This window comes from Lepus europaeus, chromosome X (assembly GCF_033115175.1).
Source record: "Lepus europaeus isolate LE1 chromosome X, mLepTim1.pri, whole genome shotgun sequence".
NCBI lineage: Eukaryota > Metazoa > Chordata > Mammalia > Lagomorpha > Leporidae > Lepus > Lepus europaeus.
Window position 1 is genome coordinate 98,716,177 of NC_084850.1, and position 20,011 is coordinate 98,736,187.

General features: G+C 44.1%; 1 protein-coding gene and 1 pseudogene across 3 annotated transcripts in view; one reads left to right on the forward strand and one right to left on the reverse strand.

Annotated features, from left to right (window-relative positions):
* Positions 1-1,019: 1,019 nt before the first annotated feature.
* The window catches only part of MAGED1 (MAGE family member D1), a 91,356-nt gene continuing 72,364 nt past the window's right edge, over positions 1,020-20,011 (reverse strand). For 2 of the 3 annotated variants that reach the window (XM_062183775.1, XM_062183773.1), the window contains exons 2-13: positions 9,117-9,190; positions 7,701-8,423; positions 6,368-7,036; positions 6,193-6,256; positions 5,672-5,751; positions 5,410-5,501; positions 5,102-5,181; positions 4,968-5,010; positions 4,643-4,705; positions 3,916-4,030; positions 1,411-1,796; positions 1,020-1,223 (exon numbers count right to left, since the gene is read on the reverse strand). In XM_062183775.1, the coding sequence (XP_062039759.1) occupies positions 1,419-1,796; positions 3,916-4,030; positions 4,643-4,705; positions 4,968-5,010; positions 5,102-5,181; positions 5,410-5,501; positions 5,672-5,751; positions 6,193-6,256; positions 6,368-7,036; positions 7,701-8,423; positions 9,117-9,161 (2,352 nt within the window). In that variant the 5' untranslated portion in view covers positions 9,162-9,190 and the 3' untranslated portion in view covers positions 1,020-1,223; positions 1,411-1,418. Of the gene's footprint in view, positions 1,224-1,410; positions 1,797-3,915; positions 4,031-4,642; positions 4,706-4,967; positions 5,011-5,101; positions 5,182-5,409; positions 5,502-5,671; positions 5,752-6,192; positions 6,257-6,367; positions 7,037-7,700; positions 8,424-9,116; positions 9,191-9,759; positions 9,900-20,011 lie in introns of those variants that run through there. The other variant, XM_062183774.1, reaches the window with a different exon arrangement.
* On the forward strand, positions 18,024-18,153 carry LOC133753904 (small nucleolar RNA SNORA42/SNORA80 family; annotated as a pseudogene).

Sequence of the window (20,011 nt, forward strand, 5' to 3'; positions counted from 1 at the left end):
CCTTTCCAAGAGATCAAAAATTCCTTTATTCTACCCCAAGAGTTCCTACTGCCATCATTGCCTACATGCCCAGATACCAGCCACACTCTAAGGAAGTTATGGCCTAGGCTTAATTTTGTCCTCAGTAAGAGATTTTTTTTTTGCTTCCAGCATAGATCTCAGCAGCTCATGCCAGGTCCCTGTTCAGTTATAGCTAAAGTTTATCTAGCACTGATGAAACTTTGTCCTGCTTTCTTGTTTTCTAAGCAACAAAGAGTCTCTCTCTTCCTGTAGGAGAGAAGAGGCCATTGTGAGCTCTCCTTCACTATCCAGAAGACCCTGACTGATAAAGGCCTGGTTCTGTGGGAGTGAGGGATTATGAGGACAGCATTTCCAGAGATGGGAGGAGTGCCTAGGAGCCCATCCTTTCATGGGAGATGTGGCTAGGGGTGCATATTCCTTCTCACAGAAGAGACTTTGGCACCTACTCATGCTTCCAATCTGAAGTTATTTTACTTTCCACAGTAAAATCAACAGTCCAGAATCCCAGGCCACTGACCCCTCATTCTCCAGGAACAGGCATCTCTCCTCTTCAACTATCCAGTCCTTACACCTTATCACATGTAGTTAGTTCTACCTCCTCCTTAAGAGTTTGATCCTTTCAGATTCTACCTATAAGTGAGATCGTGCAGTATTTGTCTTTTTGTATCTTATTTCACTTTAACATAATGGCCTCTAGGTCTTGTCTTAAATCAAGCCTTCTGACCACCTAGACATCCCTTCATTTTATGATTTCTCTCAGTGTTACCTCAAGACACTCAGCAACATATCTATCACATGATTTGCTTAAATGATGCTCACTGAAAAACTACACTAGGCCTTATTAACACTTCATTAATTCCTCTTTTTTTCCCCAATCCATTAGCTTGATCTACCCACATCTCTATCTGCTGAAATCTGATCCACCCTTCACCTCTCATTAAATATGCTGATCTCTTCCCAAACACAGGAAGAAAAAGGGGGAGCACATCTAATTCACTTTGCAATTTCAATGTTTATTTCTGATACCAAAACTTGACAGCACACAAGGAAAAAAAGCAATAGACAAGGAACAGCAAATTAATTTATCTTGCATGCCACTTTCAGTCAACAGGATGTGGCTCTCTACATAGCTGTGTTTTAGAAGGAATCTGAGACTTCAGCCTCAATTCAGGGGAAAGACTATTGCAACCGATGAGCAATATCTGTGAATATAAGAAAGAAAAAGTGGAAAAATCAATGATATGTATCTCAAATAATAAGGAATATAAATGCCAAATAGTGCTGCCCCACAATTCCCTCATTTCCTCATCACACATTTCCTGACTCCTAGCTCATGCACATAATTATAACCCCCAAGGACTCTATCAATTCAAAAAGAGAAATACCTACCAAACATTTTACTCAACCCAGAAGAATCCAATGGCACCAAAATTGGCAGCAAAGTTGGCACTGGCTGTGCCACCAGGACCAATGATGGGGCCAGCAAAGGTTTGAGGAAATCTGGAGCGGGCATTCTGGTGGTATCTGGCCCAGAAAGTAAATGGGATTCTGGACCAGGGATCTCCAAAATCTCCTTCCTCATCCCAGGTCAGCAGCTCAAATTCAATGTCATCCCAGCTCCAGGGCCCAGATACAGCTTCATCTCCAATCCCCATGCGGGTTCTTGCTTCAGCCCGGGCTTCGGCCTCAGCTGCAGCAGCATCCAAAGCATCCAAGGCCTCATCTGCGGCCTCCATAAACTGTGCAGTCCAGTCACGAGGGTCTCTTTTCTGAACCTGAGATGAGGAACAGAAAACAGAATCACACCTATTTACAATGACTAAGATACAGAATCAACCTAAGCATCCATCAATGGATGACTGGATAAAGAAGGTGTATATTTAAAAGATAATACTATACAGCCTTTAAAAGGAAGAAATCCTGCTATTTGTGGTGGCATGGATGTACCTAGAGGCCATTATGTTAAAGTGAAATAAGATACAAAACGACAAATACTGCACGATCTCACTTATAGGTAGAATCTGAAAGAATCAAACTCTTAAATGAACAAAGTGTAATGGTCACCAGAGATTGTGGAGGTGGGGAGACTGGAAGAAGGAGATACTGGTTAAAACATGCAAAATTTAATTTAGGATGAATAATTTCTAACACATGATTACTATAGTTAATGACAATGTACTGCATACTTGAAAATTGCTGAGTACATTTTAAATCTTATCATCATAAAAATGCTAAGTATGTGATTTGGACAGCTAATCAGCTTCATTTAATCATTCCATAATGTACACATATTACATACACATACTCCATAATCTATACAAATTACCAAAATACCACCTTGTATTCCAAAAATGTTAATTTTGATTAAGAATAAGTGAAAAAAAAACACAAAAAAACACTTAAAGATAATGTTGTACATTATATACATTATGTCAACAAAACTTTAATAAAGTTGGAAAATTAATGAATAAAAATATTAAAAATCCAACCCTTAACAGTATTAGTTAATATATATGAGGGTATTTAAAAATGCTCATGAAAAAATGGAATTAACAGGTAAGTTTAGGGGGCAGCATTGTGCAGGTAAAGTTGCTGCCTGCAATGCCAGCGTCCCATATGGCTGCTGATTCAAGATCCAGATGCTCGACTTCCAATCTAGCTCCCTGCTAATGTGCCTGGGAAAGCAGTGGAAGACAGTCCAAGTGCTTGAGCCCCTGCACCCACATGGGAGACCTGGAAGAAGCTCCTGACTCCTGGCTTCAGCCTGGCCCAGCCCCGGCCACTGCAGCCATTTGAGGAATGAACCAGTGGATGGAAAATCTATCTCTCTGTCTCTTCCTCTCTCTGTGTGTAACTCTGACTTTCAAACAAAAAAGAGAGAGATAAGTTTAGGTGCTGGCATTTTGGCACAGCAGGTTAAGCCACCACTTGTGATGCCAGCATCTGATATCAGAGTGCTGATTTGAGTCCAATCCAGCTCCCTGCTAACGTGCCTGGAAGATGCTCCAAGTTCCTGGGCCCCTGCCACCCTTGTAGAAGACCTGGATGGAGTTCCTGGCTCCTGGTGTCAGCCTAGTCCAGGTCTCACTGTTGCAGCTCTTAGGAGAATGAACCAGCAGACAGGAAATATTCATTCTCATTCTCTCTCTCTCTCTCTCTCTCTCTCTCTCTCTCTCTCTCTCTCCCCTCCCTCCCTTTCTGTCACTCTGCCTTTCAAATAAAGCCTTTTAAAAAGAGAGTGATAACTTTAGAGGCAAAAGCTGTGGCTTAGTGAGTTAAGCCATCACTCAAGAAGCCCTGAACCAACTTTCTGCTAATGCATCCTGGAAGCAGCAGATGATGGTTCAAGTGTATGGGCTCCAGACACCCACATAAGAGAGTCAGACGCGGCTCTGGCTTCCAGCCTTGGCATGACCCAGCCCTGGCTGTTGTGGGCATTAAGGGAGTGAACCAGTAGATGGAAGATCTCTCTCTTTTTTTCACTCTGTCTTTCAAGTACATGGAAATAACAAATAAAGAAGCATTTTTTAAAGAGAGGTAAGTTAATTTTGGTAAAAATTTTTTGAAATCCATACAGTTTTCTTATAATTCCCATTTTTCATGAACTTTTTGAAGATCCCTCGTTATACATGGTATTCAAAACCTTTCTGCACCAAAAAAACACATATTTTAATTCCATCTTCCACCCATTTTTGAAATACCATTGTATTAAGCACCTATTACATATTAAGCCCCCTATTTTTGTGTTATTGCTTACATAACAACAATAAATTATCACCAGTAATGCAGCACCTACCATGTGCCATACGAGGATCTCATTCCTGTTCTTGGCCTCTCCCAACCACTGATACCTCATCTCTTGACCTATTAATTCTAGAGCAGTTCCTCCATTACCTCTGCAATGAATCTCAGCACTTTCATCTTGCTAGTCTCATGATAGGAACGGAGGCCCCAGAGGAACTCATACTCAGGAGGGTTGCTGTTGGGCACTCGTCTGTAGTCCAGGTATCTGAAAGAGCACAAAATGTCTTTGTCTTCCTATCCAGGTAAAATGGTAATATGTCAATGCACAATAATCCCAGATTTCAAAAATCCAAAATTTCAGGTGGTAACTCTCCCCGTCCCTCTAGACTCATTCCTAAACACCATCAGAGCATTCACCCTTCGATAATCAGGCCTTTGAGATGCTGTACCAGTGTTTCTACACAGGGCTATCACTTATAGCTACAGATGAGGCGCATATCCAAACACAGAAAGGACAAGGACAAGACTTAATCTCACTCTCTCTGCCATAACTGTAGCTACAGGTTCTTATAATCGTATAGAACAGCCAGAGAGAGGTCAGATGTAATGATTACACTGCAGCACAAAAGCCTTAGCCTGGCACAGCCTTGGGACTGTCTACTGGGGCGATGATGGGCAGGGTTTACTTGTAAGTCACCTTTACTATAAAAAATTCAACTTCAAGTAGTAAACTCAATAAATACTCCTGAGTACATTTTTCTGTGTGCATGTATGCAGGTACAGTGTCATGAATAAGCTTGGGAAAGGCTTTCTGAGGCTGAACAGCATGCAGTCAGAATCATGAGGCCCTGAAAAAAGCACCTTAGGCATCACTTACTTCTGCTTTACAAACTCATAAGTGAGAAGTTTCCTCAGATCTCCAAGGAGGGGATGTCTCACCCTGGTAGTAAAAAAAAAGGAGGACTCATCATCATAGACTATGAATTTGCCCTAAGCAAAGCAAAGAGCTCCAGCACAGAGTTCAGAGATGAGAAAAGAGGCAGAGCTTAAGACTGTTTTCCCATCCACCCAGATCAGATCCTTGGGCTCTGGACCTCCCCAAACCAAGCCCTTCAGACCACCAGGTTAATGCAATCCTGGGACCATCCTCTGTTGCCAAAGGATTATACAAACAGGCAAGAGACGAGAGAGCCCAATCATACCCAGGACGCAGTCCCATCTTGCGTAGTGCCTCCCAGAGGACAGCTGCAATGGGAGGCAAGAGGAGACAAGGGATGGAAAATGAGCATGGAAATCAGGCTGCAGCCAACCCCCAGCTGCAAGTACAGCCACTCACCCTCACTGGCACGGTTGCCATTCATGAAGATGACACCCAGAATCACTAAGAGGAGACCCAGCTTGGGTGTGTCTTTGGTCCTAAAAGAGCACAAAAACAATACATTTTCAGAAGCTATTTGAATGAGAGATTCCAGCCAGCTTACCCTCTAGCTTCACCAAAATTCTCGGCAAGGAAAGAATTATATCCCAGCTCTGCAAATGACCTTCAATATGACCCTGAACTTTGGACCTGATCTACTTGAAACCCCCAGGAAAAAAAAGAGACAGCAAGTAAAAGACCAGGTTCCACCTCCTTTCCCATCTTACGTTCCCAGTATGCCAGCCAAGGACTCGGGGGTACTGATGAGAATATACAAGTGCTCTTCCTTGTCAATTTCCTTCAGTTGAATCCCAAATTTCTACAGGGGCAAGAAAACACATTATGAAATCACAAAATCTAGCATAAACTACCCATAAGCAGTCACTCACCTCCCTATGAAACTTGCCCTAAACTCCCAGTAGGAACCCCATGAATCTTTGAAATCAAAACTTTCCCCATCATTCCTGTTCCTCGGGGCTGCCTTCTCACCTTCTCCAAGACAAAGCATGCACGTTCAATGATTTCTGGATAAACATCAGTGTATTCACGAATGATATCCCTCAACATTTCTGTAGGAGAGAGGAGAGAGCATCTGGGCTGAACAGGGGCCACAGAGCAGCAGCCCCTTTGCCAGCCCTGCTGAGGGTAGCACAGCCAGGGTCCTCAGGGTGGAAAAGAAAAATCAGCCATGGACAGCCGAGGACAGAAGGGGAAGGGCTTATAAGCAAAGGCATGTCCAAAAAGCAGGGGTGGGGAACCATTTTTCTGCCAAGGGTCATTTGTATATCTATCACATCATTCGCAGGCCATACAGAATTATCAACCTAAAAATTGGCCTGCTATAGACTTATTGAATTTTGAGTTCCACCTGTGATTGCCTTGGCAGGGTCAGATCAAATTATTTCTCAAGCTTTATATGGCCCATGGGCTGGACGTTCCTCACCCCTGCCATAGAGCATCGGGTGAAAGGAAGGGCAGAGCTCAGTGTGAGGGGGACAACAGAAGCCTACCTGAGCGCTTGATGGGCACCTTTGTGTAGTCTTTGAGCATCAGGTACTTGACCAATTTATTTGCCTGGGAGAAAAGAAATCACTAGTTACATCTGAAGAAAACCTGGTTGAATTATAGATGGGAAGATGACAAAGAGTAAAAGAAAGAAGTTGAGTGAGGAGGAAGAGCTCTTACTCTTTCCTGAAGAAGGGCCACATCACGGGGCTGGGAGGCACCCGGGTTCTGTGAGGCACGCGAGTTGGGAGAGGGGCGCAGGTTAGGCGAGGGTCTCAGGTTCTGCCAGTCAGGAGGAATTGGCCAATCAGCAGGGATCCAGTCAGGTGGAAGTGGCCAGTCAGGTGGGAGAGGCCAATCAGTGGGAAGTGGCCAGTCGGGAGGCAGTGGCCAGTCAGGAGGGCCTTGCCAGTCTGGAGGGCCCTGCCATCCCGGTGAGGTTTGCCATCCAGGTGGGGTCTGCCATCCAGGTGGATTCTGCCAGGCCAGTGGGTTTGGCCAGACAACTGGGCCAGGCCAGACAATCGGGTTCGGCCAGATCACAGGATTCTGCCAGATCACTGGGTTTGGCCAGATCACTGGGTTCTGCCAAGCAACTGGACTCTGCCAGGCTGGTGGGGTCTGCCTAGCTGGGGGGCTCTGACGTGCTGGTGCGGTCTGCCTGGTTGTCTGGTTTTGCCAGCCTGATGGGTTCTGCCAAGCCAGTGGGGTCTGCCAGAGCACATTGGGTGGTGCACCAGGTGGGTTCTGAGTGGTTACTGGAACTGGTGCAGACCTCCAGGTCCCTGCAGCCAGCGGGGCCCGTCTCTGATCGCCACTGCTGTTTTCTTCCACATTCAAGTTATTAATCTGCATTATCAGAGAGAAGGAAAATCCAGGGTCACAAATTGATTCTGTGTCCTCACCCTATCTATTTCAGGAAATCCCCCTAAACCCTCACCTGTAACGACAGCCTGACCCACTAGCCACTGGTCACCCTGAGTCCTGGGCTTGTCTTTCACTGTCTTCCAAGCAGGAGTTGCATCTCCGAACCAGGCCAAGAGCAACCCAGGGGTGGGGCCTGAGGCTTCTTCTCTTCCTATGTCCACCACTCGCTCTGCTTGTACCACCCTGAACAAATCACTCAAGTCACTTCACTTCTCTGGGACTGAGTTTCCTTCTTTGTAAAACTAAGACTATGGTCCCCAACTGGTAAGAGCTGACTTCAAAATTTAATAAGATAACTTGTGTGAACTAGCTCAAGATTTGATACATGGTGGTTACTATCCGAATGTAAACTGAATTACATACAAGTTGGATGTCTGCTTCCATATGTTAACTCCCCATCAGTCTATGGACACTCAGAGGACAGAAAAAAAAATTCACTTCAACATTATCTACAGCTTAGCTAAATAAGGCAGATCTATATCTATATCTATTGATATATATATATTTGTTTTATTTAGAACAAATGAACAATCTCAGAGAAGAAAGGAGAGAGCCCAAAGCAAAGTGACGCTAGTGGGGATCTCACCTTGCGGGTCCTCTTGCCCCGTATTATAGTCCGGGACTCCAGATTCTGAGCCTGGGGTCCATCTGCTGATGTCTGTGCAGCTGCACCATCAGATTCAGTGATACCTGGGTTGGTCTCTATGTCTGCCTGGGAATTGGCCATTTTGGCCTGGTTTACATTCTGGGTCTGGCTGTCAGCTGTTGGGACCTTAGTGGTACCATTCCAAGCCTTGAAGGCTGTCTTAGGTCGGTTATTGGCCATCTCATTGGCATTGAAAGACTGAGAGAAATTGTAAGTAGCATTTGGGCCTACCTTAGTAGTGGCATTCTGGGCCTTAAAGGCCATCTCGGACTTGTTAGCAGCTAACTCCCCAGTGGCTGCTGCCTGGGAAAAATCATAAGCAGCACTTGGGCCCTTCGGGGTGCCATTCTGGGACTTAAAGGCTGCCTTAGGCTGAGCATTGGGCATCTCCTTGGCATTATGTGCCTGAGAGAAATCATAGACACCACTTGGGCCCTTTGGGGTGCCATTCTGCACTTTAAAGGCCGTCTTAGGCCTAGCAGCAGCTGCTGAGACCTGAGTATCAGCGATCTCATTGGCAGTAGGGGGCTGTGAACTCTGGGGACTAGCATTTTGCCCGCTGGCAGCTGCTGTGGCCTGGTTGGTAGGTGGAGCCTCTGAGATCTGGATCGCCTCCATCAAGGTCTGCATAAGCAAAGTGCTGTCTTCTACAGAGGCCTCCGTCTGCAAACACAGGAGAAACAAATTTAATCTCTGGGGCTCAGGTTGGAACAGCAGGGGTGGCACAGCACAGCTGGGAAGGTGCAGGAGGATGGTTGTTGCAAAAACAGGGCTATGGCAGGAACCCAGGGAGCAGGCAGCGGGCAAAGGGAGGCGGGGTGAGCACAAAACATGTGGTGGACCGGTGCAGGGCAGGGGCAAAATGACAATTAGAGCAATGTGAGGAGTGGGCACAAAGGCAAGCAAGGTCTGAATCAGTGGGGTTGGAGCAGAGCTGGTAAGGAGTGCAGCAGGAGCTCAGTTTAGGAGGCGGAGCAAGGAGTTGAGGAGAGTAAGGGGGGGTGTCACAGCAAGTCAGGAATGCGGGACAGAGGGAGGGTGGAGGTGGGAGGTTGGGGGAGGGGGCGACAGACTGCTCTGCACTCCAGGCCTATGGAAAATGGTTCCTTCACCCAGCCCGCATTCTCTGGGCAGATTGCCCTGACTACTAACAGGGTCTCCCCTTTCTCTAAGCAGGGACTGATGGCTGAAAAGGGATGCTTCTTTCCCCTTAGATAAATGCTGCAAATTTGAAAAACGGCAATGTCTAGGCACGGAAGAGGGCCAAATCAGATCCAGGTGCTGGGCTGATGAAAGGGGCTGGGGGGGAGGGAAGTGTCGGAGGGGAAATGCTGGGGTGAGGAGCGGAGATCTCACCTGGAAGCCGAGGAGGCCTGCACCACAGTCCATTTTCTGAGCCATGGCTCCTGTCCCTCTGGCAAGAGCAGAGCCTGGGGGTTGAGGGAAAGGAGCTGGGCGTTATACTACACAGGGCAAATACGAAGGGCCAAATCGGAGCGGAAGGGGAGGGGGCAGGGGTGTGCCGTCTGGTGGTGAAGTGGCTGAGGTGCTGGGGCTGAGGAGGAACGGACCAGAGCGGAGCGGGAAACGTGAATGGGCGTGCGGATGGAGATTCTGAATTCCGAGAAGCAACTAACAGGGCAAAGGCTTCAAATCGGGGCTCGGGAAACGGATCAGAGTTCTGAATCCGAGGGTGGGGCGTGGTGGGATCCGCGTTCGGGAAGTTGAATGGAGATTTTTCAGTCAGGAAGAATCTCCACACAGTACGGGTCAGAGTCAAGAAATCTTAAGGACTCTGTGAGGACCTCTGAGAGGAATTGGTCAAGGGTTCAGAGAGCAAACAGGGGCTCTGAATCAGAAAGGATCGGGTGGGAGGTGTAAATCGGGGTTCCGGCAGTGGAAGGGGGGATTCAGAAATCGGGGTTAAGAGATGGGGATAAAAAATGGGGGAAGAGACCCGCACCGGGGACAGACGCCCTCTCTGGGAGCTAGTTCTCACCTTGCCTCAGGCCCCAACCCCAACCCCCTCGTTGCCTCCCTTCTTCACGACTGAGAGGATCAGGATTGCTGCGCTTGGCTCTCAGCAGCCGCACTCTCTCCTTGTCTAGGAGAAAATGCCAGCGCGGCAGCTTGGGCGACCCCGCCTCTTCGCCTAATATACCACCCACTGCCTCAGGAGGTTACGCGCATGCGCCACGACTGGGCGACCAACTACAAACCCGCCCACTTTCCCAACAAAAGCTTCGTCCGGGAGAGCACCACACACATGCGCATTGGAACGCGGCCCCGCCCCCTTTGCCAACACACCATCCCACCACCAACCAGGTCGACAGTATACAACGGTTCCTCCTCTTCCTCTACATCCCCTCCCCCAACAGATGCGCCGTGCCTCTAGGTCCCACCCCTTGCCCCATACACCGGCCCCCTACCTTTTCCGCAATGCGTCTCTGTTCTATCCCTCCTCTATTCCAGGCCCCTCCCATCAGGTCGGCCTGCAGTTCCACCCCCTTCCCAGCACAGTTTAGGTCACTATTAAGGAGATCTCTGTGGAGAATCTCTAATTGCAACAAGTGCTGGGCCCCTGCTGAGCTCATCTGCTTTGCAACCCAGGGAAGGAAATGGCCAGAAAGTACACACTATTGGAGTCTGTGCCTGCCACGTGACCACATGCAACCCTCACTGGCTTCCAGACTCAGATTAGCTCCTTGCCTGCTGCCCTTGTCTGAAGCTCCAGTCAATGTTATCATGTTGTGTGCATTGTGGGAGGGAAGGACACAGCTTGTACAAGGCGACTTCCAAAAAGTTCGTACAAACAAAATTGAAAGATAAGCTTATTTTGGTGTCAACATATTTTTTGAAATACATGCAGGTTTCCCATACTTTGCATTCCCATGAACTTTAGTGCAGAACCCACTTACATCACAGCAAGATCTATGCTGAGGCTTATTTTCTTCTTAGAGCAGCCCTGGAAGGTGCGTGTCAGCATCCCCATCCCAAAGACCAAGAAGTTGAGATGCAGATACATTGCTCAAACTAGAGAAGGCCAGAAAGGCACCAGTAAACAGAAAATGCAAACTTTGGGCCTGGGCTTTCATAACTCCAAAGCCCAAATTATGCACTTTTCACTCCTCCATTTGAGCCCCTGGCCTCCCCTAATCCCAACATCTGTCCCAAACAAGCAAACTGTTTTCTAGGAGGCCTAAGCTCATGTTCTGCATTCAGGAGGGCACAGGATAAAGCCCCCAGGCCAAAGAATTGTTCCTTGGGGCCCACTCAGCTCCCAATGTCACCCAGGACTCTTTCCTCTGAGTGACACAATGATGTTGTCCCCAAGATTTTCCTGGTGCCTGTTTAAATGGCCAAGACAACCAGGCACTTGTGTGTCTGTGCCATGGCAAACTCTACTTCAGTCAATGTTTGCCCTGCTTCCTTCCTTGGCCGAGGTTTGGGATCTGGAGCAACTGTGGTATTGAGGAGAGAGACTGGACTGATTTCAAAATCCCAAGAACAGAGTGCCCAGCCTGTGTGTCACTAGCGCGAGCTCACTCAAGACACTCGATCTCTATGAGTTTGTTTTCTCAATATGCAGAACAGAAAGCATAGTATGTGTGTTCTACCCAAGGGCACACATGCTCCAGGGCTTCCGGAACTGGAGAAACTAAAAAAAAAAAGTCAGAAAATGATATACAGATGTGAGGTGGCTCAAACTAAACTGATACTTTCCCAAAACTCAAAGCAGATCTTTGTGCATTTCTCATTCCTTCTTACATCAGGTCCTGCCAGGAGCCTGCATGTGAAAGGAAGCTAATACCAGGAAGGACTGCAGCACTTGGTCCCCAAGGGCCAACATCAATTCTGCTTGGCTGGATGACTTTCCTCATCTGTTGCATAGCAACCTCCCCTGTCAGCTGCCTGTTTTTCCTCAGCACTTCCTCTGTAAAGTGTCTGCAGTGGGACGTGATCAGACTCAGGAAAGGCGGTCTGAAACACCATGTTGTTGCTATCTGCTTCCATAGCTCCATCTCCAGTCCTGACTTGGCCCTTGAATTCTAGATCCATAATCCAACTGCCTGCTTTCATTCTCCAATTGGGTATCTCTTAGTATCCTCCAGTTTAACTGATCCCTTCAAATATGTTCTCCTCCCCACCACCTCCTTTAGTTATTCCCTTTTTCCCCATTAGAATGGAAACTTCTTAGGGAGATGAATTTTTCTTTGCTTCATTGTATCCTCAGCACCAAGAATGATGCCTGGCACATTTTATATGCTCAAAATTATTTGTTTAATGAATGAGTGAACCACACCACCCACCCCACTGCTCAAGCAAGAAGCCTGAGATGCATTTTTCCCCTGTGATAGTCACTCAGTTTCCCTCATTATGTAAATAATGCATATTCATAACTAAAAATTCAAACACCTAAATGTTTCAGAAATTGACATCACTCTAAACCTCAGCACCTTGATAATTGCTAAGATTTTGATGCCATCTTTTCATATATCACTGTGCATATGTATGCATGGAATTTTATATCAACGGAATTACACATATGCCACAAATACTTCGAGCAGCATTTTTATGCTTACTGCTTCTCTTTTCTTTCACTTCTATCTTCAACTGCCCCACCTGCAGTTTTACTCATTTTTGTTGTTGTTGCACGCTTAAAAAGCCATCCTTTATTGTTGTACAAAATGAAGATACCACGTAACTCATATATCTGATTTACTTAAGCACAGTGTACTTCTGATTCATTCTTTTAAATGACTATATGATATTCCATGATAGGAATGAACCAAAATATATCCAACCATTCCCCATGGATGAACATTTAGTTTCTAGGTTTCAGGGGAGAGTGGCACATACAGATAACATTGCAATCATGATGCTTATACAAGTATTCTTTATATTTCAATGCTTCATATGTTTTATGTCTATGATACTAGATGCCCAGGAGCAAGATTAACAATATTCTATAGTGCCTATTATAGTGCCTATTATAAAACTTTTCCAACTTCTTATCAATATCATGTGTATTTATTCATATATCCTTTTTTGAAATCTATATTTCTGATGAGTAATATGGTAGAACACACTTTTATATAGTAGTGGACATACTAGATTTTTCTAAAGTGCTTCTGCAAATGCAAGTTTTTTACCTGTTTTTCATTTGGGCTGTGTAACTGTCTTACTGATTTTAGTTGTTTATATAGTCCTATAGATCTTTTTTTTTAAAGATTTATTTATTTACTTGAAAGGCAGAGTTAGAGGGAAGGAGAGGAGAAGAGAAAGAGAGAGAAAGAATCTTCCATCTGCTGGTTCACTCCCCAAAATGATCACAGCAGCCAGAGCTGAGTCGATCCAAAGCCAGGAGTCAGGAGCTTCCTCCAGGTCTCCTATGTGGGTGCAGAGGCCCAAGCACTTGAGCCATACTCTGCCACTTTCCCAGGCACATTAGCAGGGAGCTGGATCAGAAAGGGAGCAGCTGGGACTTGAACCGGCACCCATTTGGGATGCCAACACTGCAGGCAGTGACTTTACCCAATACTCTACAGCACTGCCCCAGTCCTACAGATCTTCACTAAACACTCTTAGGGCCAGATGTATTTCAATGTTTTTCACATTTTAGTAAGGTAACAGAGTGGATACACTTTACAATACATTAATAGTTCCAAGTGCAAAAGCTACAAAGGCCAGATATTCATTTTTTTTCATATCCCCTTGGTAGCTAGGAGATTGCAATCTAGGATTTACCAGTGTGGCAAGCTCCTAAAGACCACCTTCTGAGTCAATGATTTACCAGAAAGACTCAGAATTCAGAAAAGTTGCTAAACTTATAGCAATGGTTTACTACAGTGAAAGGCTACAAATAAAAATCAACAAGGTAAAAAGTACATAGGGCACAGTCCAGGAGAGACCAGGCACAAGCTTTCAGTAGTTCTTTCCCAAAGGAGTTGCATGGTCAGTGTTTAATTCTCCCAACAATGGTGCGTGAAAACACGTGGAGTTATTGTCAACCAGGGATGCTTATTCAAGTCCTGGTGCCCAAGATTTTTTATTGACTGTCAATAAGACAGACCTGGAGCACTTATGTGACTGACCTTGTTTATTACTCAACTTCCAGTCCACGCAGAAGTCAAACTAATACTGTGAGGCCCCAGGTCAACAAAGACACTATCTAATCGGGCAGAATAATCTAAGGTCTTACAGGTTATCACCTAGATGTCAAAAACCAAACCCTTCTTTGCAAAATACCTTTTTTGTTTTTGGAGGGGGAGGGTGCAGGGTGGAATGCACACTGGTTTGAACACTCTAGACCTGCTGAGTCACCTCTTCACTACACAATCACAACTCCCACCTAACACTTTGTCTGAAAGGAGCAATTCAATGATGCAGTGATGGAATTCATACCACAGTTGTGATGGGAACAACAGCCACAAGGAAATCCAGTTTCTGGGGACAGAACGGGCAGCAGGGCCAGCATCCAGTGTTCAATGGGGGCAGTAATGTTACCCAACCAGCTATATTTATGACATGACTTTTTTAAATACAACTGGTGCTCACCAGCTTTTTAAAAATTAAATCTACTTTTAGATTATTAAATTTTTAAAAAATTTGAAATCATTTTAGATACACAAAGAAAAAGATACTACAGACATCCTATGTGTCCTTCATCTGCTTCCCCTAAGAACTTCTATTTATGTAACTAAAGTACAAAATCCAAAATTAGTACATTTGTATATAGGAAGGTACTTCAAATGTTCCTGGAAACCATGCATGAATTTCAAAGTTTTTGCGTCAAAATAAACTTTTTAATTCCATTTTTTCCACAAATTCTTTGAGGTATACCCATATCACCACAGCAATCAAAATACAGAACTATTCCATTAATATAAATATTTCCCTTGTACTACCCTTTTATAATCACATCCCCTTCTCTTCACCAACTATCAACCCTAACTGTGGGCAATACACTGTGTTCCCTATTTTTATAATTTTTATCATTTTAAGATTTTAAAAACAAAATCATACAATATGTCATATTCTGATACTGGCTTTTTTCACATTCAGCATAATGCCTGTGAGATACATCCAAGTTGTGTGTATGAGTGGTTTATTCCTTTCTTAAAATTTTATTTTATTTGAAAGACAGAAAAACAGATGAAAATCTCTATCTGCTGGTTCACTCTCCAAATGATCACAACAATCAGAGATAGACCAGGCCAAAGCCAGGAGCCAGGAGGCCAATCCAGATCTTTCCACATGAGTGGCAGGCACCCACGTACTTAAGCCATCACCTGCTGCCTCCCAGGGTGCACATTAGCAGGAAGCTGGAATTGGCACTCTGATATGGGATGTGGGTATCCCAAGCAGTGTCTTAACCACTGTACCAAATGCTTGCCCCAGTTTTTCCTTTTTATTGCCATGCACCAACCCATGGTATAGATGTGTTACAATTGGTTTAACCATTCATCCACTGAAAAATCTGTGTTATTTCCTGTCTGGGGCTATTACAAATAAAGCTGCCACAAACATTGGGATAAATGCCCTAAAGTGTGATTGCTGGGTATATTAGTCAGCTCTTCATTGCTTTAACTAAAATACCTTAGAGGAACTTCTTGGGAAGTGAAAAGTTTATTTCAGCTTACAGTTTGGGGGTGGTCACAGTTTAAGATCAGGCAGCCCTATTAGTCTCCTGTCTGGTGGAGGCTGGCAATGGTGGAGTATGTGCAGAGGAATGATCACATGGCAAGCCAAAAAGCAGAAAAGCAGGCAGGACTAACTGCTTAAATAACTAACATCACAAGAGCTACTGTCCAAGGGCAAACTCCCAATAACCTAAAGATCTCCCAGTGGGCCCAACCTCCTAGCTGCCATAATTAGATCAAGTGTCCATTCAAATCCATTAACCATTAGCATTAATCCATTAACAGTTAACATACGACTTTGGGGCTTAAACCTCTGCATGCGTTCTGAGAGCCAAGTCCTGTTCAATCTGTAACACCTGGTGTTACACCAAGTCTAGGTAACTTTTACAAGGAACTCCCAAATGTTCCTGGAGGGGGTTGTACCACTTTATATTCTCACCAGCAACGTGGGAGTGATTGTTTCTCCAAATCCTTTCCAGCATCTATTGTTGTAGCATTTAGCCATAGGTCTGTAACATCTTACTTTGTTTTTAATTTTCATTTCTCTAATGGCTAACAATGTTATTCTGTCAGGTGTTTATCTGCCATCCATATATCCACTCTGATAAAATGTCTCATGTGTTTTGCTCAGTTTCTAATTGGATTGTTGCACTTGCTCCATCCCTGCCTCACACCCTTTCTTCTGTTGAATCTTGACTTTATATATTTTATGAGTCTTTTGTTAGATTTTATGGTTTGTGACTATTTTCTTTCCTTGTAGCTTGTCTTTTTTCCTCCTCTTAACAGAATATTTTGTGAAGTAAAATTTTGAATTTTGAGTGAGCCCAATCTGTTGATTCTTTTTCCTATTAAGGATTGCAGGTTATTGAGTGAGTCCAATCTGTTGATTCTTTTTCCTATTAAGGATTGCAGGTTTTTTTTTTTTTAATGTTATTTCTAAGAACTCTTCAGTAACAAAGCATGCAGAATGAAGGCAAACAAACAGTATTTGTTACCTGCCTACATACCTTAAAATAATGTCTAAAGGAAACTTTCAAAAAAGAAATGGAGAATTCTAACAATGTTGGTAGCCTCCATGGTGTCTAAAACTGCTGTCATTATCTTGGTGTTCCATGTAGGCAAGGTGTTATTTCTCTCTCTGGTTGTTTTCAACACTTTTTTGTTTTCTGTCTTTAGCCTTCAGAAGTTTCAAAATTATGTTACTTATTGAGATTGCTCCTTACTGTTGTTCCTAATGTTTCAACAAATCAGACGAGATAACAAAATGAGTGTTAGGCATATTGTAAAAGTGACGCAATTACTTCTTTTCCTTATAGTATGCTTGCACATTAAGAAATCACTACACACACAGAGAGACTTCCAAAAGTTTCTGGAAAATAGAGTTCACTCAGCTTCTTGAATCTTTGAATACGGGGGATAGTTTTCATCTCCCACTCTGTTGCACCAAATGCCTACTCCAGTAATTTTTCTTTCCTAATTTGCTGGATTTTCCAGTTCTTTATTTTTCTATTAATTCACTACACCTTCTTTTTTTGAGATTTTTCTATTTCTTTGCTGAGGCTTTCAATTTTTCCACTTGTTCTAAACATTTTTACAATTGCTCATTGAAAAAAATTTTAGGATGACTCAGAGATGTATTTTTAAATCTCTGTTTAAAAATCTGTCACAGAAGAAAATTAAAGTGGCATAGGCATTGATTTGGGGCACTTAAAAATGGAATTAGAGTGGTGCTTGTTAAAACAGGCCTGAGGCACATCTGCCACTGAACTCAAACGGGGCTGTTTTACACATACCCACCTGTGTACATGCAGACCTTGTAAAATGGACTGAACTGCTATTTCTGGAATGAAACTCACTACCTTCTCTAACAGTTTGTGACATCATCCCACTTGCTTCCTGAGAACTGTGTCCAATCCCCTTCTTACTAGACAGCCTGACCTTTGCTGCGCCATTCATAATTCCTGACAAACAGGAGATGCAATTAACAATCCCCTTGCACTTTGGGCTATGAAACCATCCACCATTTTATAAAGCCTCAGAACAAAACAAGTTTTCAAGGCTGCTTGAATTTGTGTCCCCTAGATTGCAATCTTAGTAATAAGCCCAAAACACACACAATTTTTTATTCTCAACTAGACTGATTTTATCTCAATAAACAAATCTTTGCCGGATGATTCTAATATCTGTGTTATTTTGATGTTGGTGCATGATCATTTATCTCATTTAAGTTGTGATTATTAAAGTTCTCAGTATAAGAAATGATTTTCAATTGAGCTTTGGATATTTTGACTATTACACTATGAGAATCTAGCTAGACCTTATTTAAATCTTCTGTCTTACCACATTGGCGTGGACATCCACATTCCCCTTAGCCTCCACTGATACTCCTTGTTACTTAAGATTCTTTCTGCTTCATATTATGCCTTTTTTCAATTTTTTAAAATTATTTTACAATTTTTGAACATTTTATTCTTTCACTGATATCATTCTGAATGGGAGACTTGGGTGCCTAAACAATTCTCTCTGAATGGTCTTTATTGAGACCACTTATGGATGAGTATCATGGTTACTGTTGAGTGGTGATAAAAATCCTGACTGGCCATTAGGTCTCCTCTTAACAACACCTTTGGTTACAGCAGGCCCGTTCCCTTGGACCTCTCATAGTGTCTCACATTAGAGCAAACTGTGGCCCCGAACCATTGTCTGGCCTCCTTCCACAGGTTGTTGGCACTGAAGTGGGTTGCACAGTACGGGGATGGAAACACCTTTGGTTAGAGGGAGGATCATCTCATTAATACACACTAGTGGTAAAGATCCAGGTTTCCAACATGGTTCTACTGACATCAAGCAGATTACACTGTTCCTATTCTGCATTTGCCCTTCTCCTGACACCATTATGTCAAAGAATTAAATGCGATCTCATTATAGCTTGGCAAGGATAGAGGGATAGGATATCTAGTTTGTCTCTGTTGGCAGGGGTGCAGCCCCAGTCTTTGTCCTCGGGTATTTAGCTACAGTAAAGCAGTTATTGTCTAAATTTTCTTTTTGTTTTCCTATATTTCCTTTGTTCTTTGGATAGAGAAACAGCAGATTTATATTGGGGCTTTTTCTTTTGTCCCCACCCTTTGCTGTTTCCAGTTTGCCAGCCTCTCTAGCATGTGCTCTGGCATATACGCAGCAAAAAACAAGCCCAGAAAATTCTTCTATATCATTTTCTTTAAGATTTATTTATTTTTTTGAAAGTCAGAGTTATACACAGAGAAAAGGAGAAGCAGAGAGAGAGAGAGAGAGAGAGAGAGAGAGAGAGGACTTGCAACCGTTGGTTCACTCCCCAACTGGCTGCAATAGCTGGAGCTGTGCCAATCCGATGCCGGAGCCAGGAGCGTCCTCCGGATCTCCCACATGGGTGCAGGGGCCCAAGGACTTGGGCCATCTTCTACTGCTTTCCCAGGCCACAGCAGAGAGCTGGATCATAAGTGGAGCATCCAGGACTTGAACCGGCGCCCACATGGGAGCCAGCACTGAAGGCGGCAGTCCTACCCACTATGCTACAGCGCCAGTCCTACTTCCATATCATTCTTTAGACTCCAAGTTTCTTACAGAGTATACCATCTCTCCTCAACTTTCAGAGTCTTCTTATATTTGGTTTACATATTATGTTCAGGGATGAATAGGGAAAAATACATATATCCCATTTATCCTTTCCTCTGGAAACACAAGTCTCCAACTCTAGTGTTTTAAATGTATAACTTTATTATATATCATCAGTGTTTTAAATATCTAAATATATATTTTAAATATATATTTCAAAACTTTGTAGAAAATATAATTAAAAGGTAAGTTTATCTTGGTACAGAAAAATTTAGGATCCATGTATATGAGTGGTCTTCAAAAAAATTCATGGAGGAGCCCCTGCACCTGCGTAGGAGACCTGGAGGAAGCTCCTGGCTCCTGGCTTCGGTTCAGTCCAGCTCTGCCCAGCTCCGGCTGTTGCAGGCATTTGGGGAGTGAACTAGTGGGTGGAAGTCTCTCTCTCTCTCTCTCTCTCTCTCTTTTTCTCTGTTTCTCCCTTTCACTCTCTGAAATTCTACCTTTCAAATAAATAAAATAAATCCTTAATAAATTATTGAGTAGGAGCCGGCATCGTGGCGTGTCGGGTAAAGCCGCTGCCTGCAGTGTTGGCATCTCAGATGGCCAATGGTTCGAGTCCCAGCTGCTCCACTTCCGATTGAGCTCTCTGCTAAGGCCTGGGAAAGCAGTAGAAGATGGCCCAGATGTTTGGGCCCCTGCACCCATGTGCGAGACCCGGAAGAAACTCCACGTTCCCAGCCCAGCTCTGCTGTTGTGGTCATTTGGGGAGTGAAGAGTGTCTCTCTCTCTCTCTCTCTCTCTTTCTCTACCTCTCTGTAACTCTGCCCCTCAAATAGATTAAAAAAATCTTTTAAAAATAATTGAGTATTTTTTTGACAGGCAGAGTTACACAGTGAGACAGAGAGACAGAGAGAAAGTCTTCCTTTTCCATTGGTTCATCCCTCAAGGGCCGCTGCGGACGGCGCGCTGCGGCCAGCACACTGCGCTGATCCAAAGCCAGGAGCCAGGTGCTTCTCC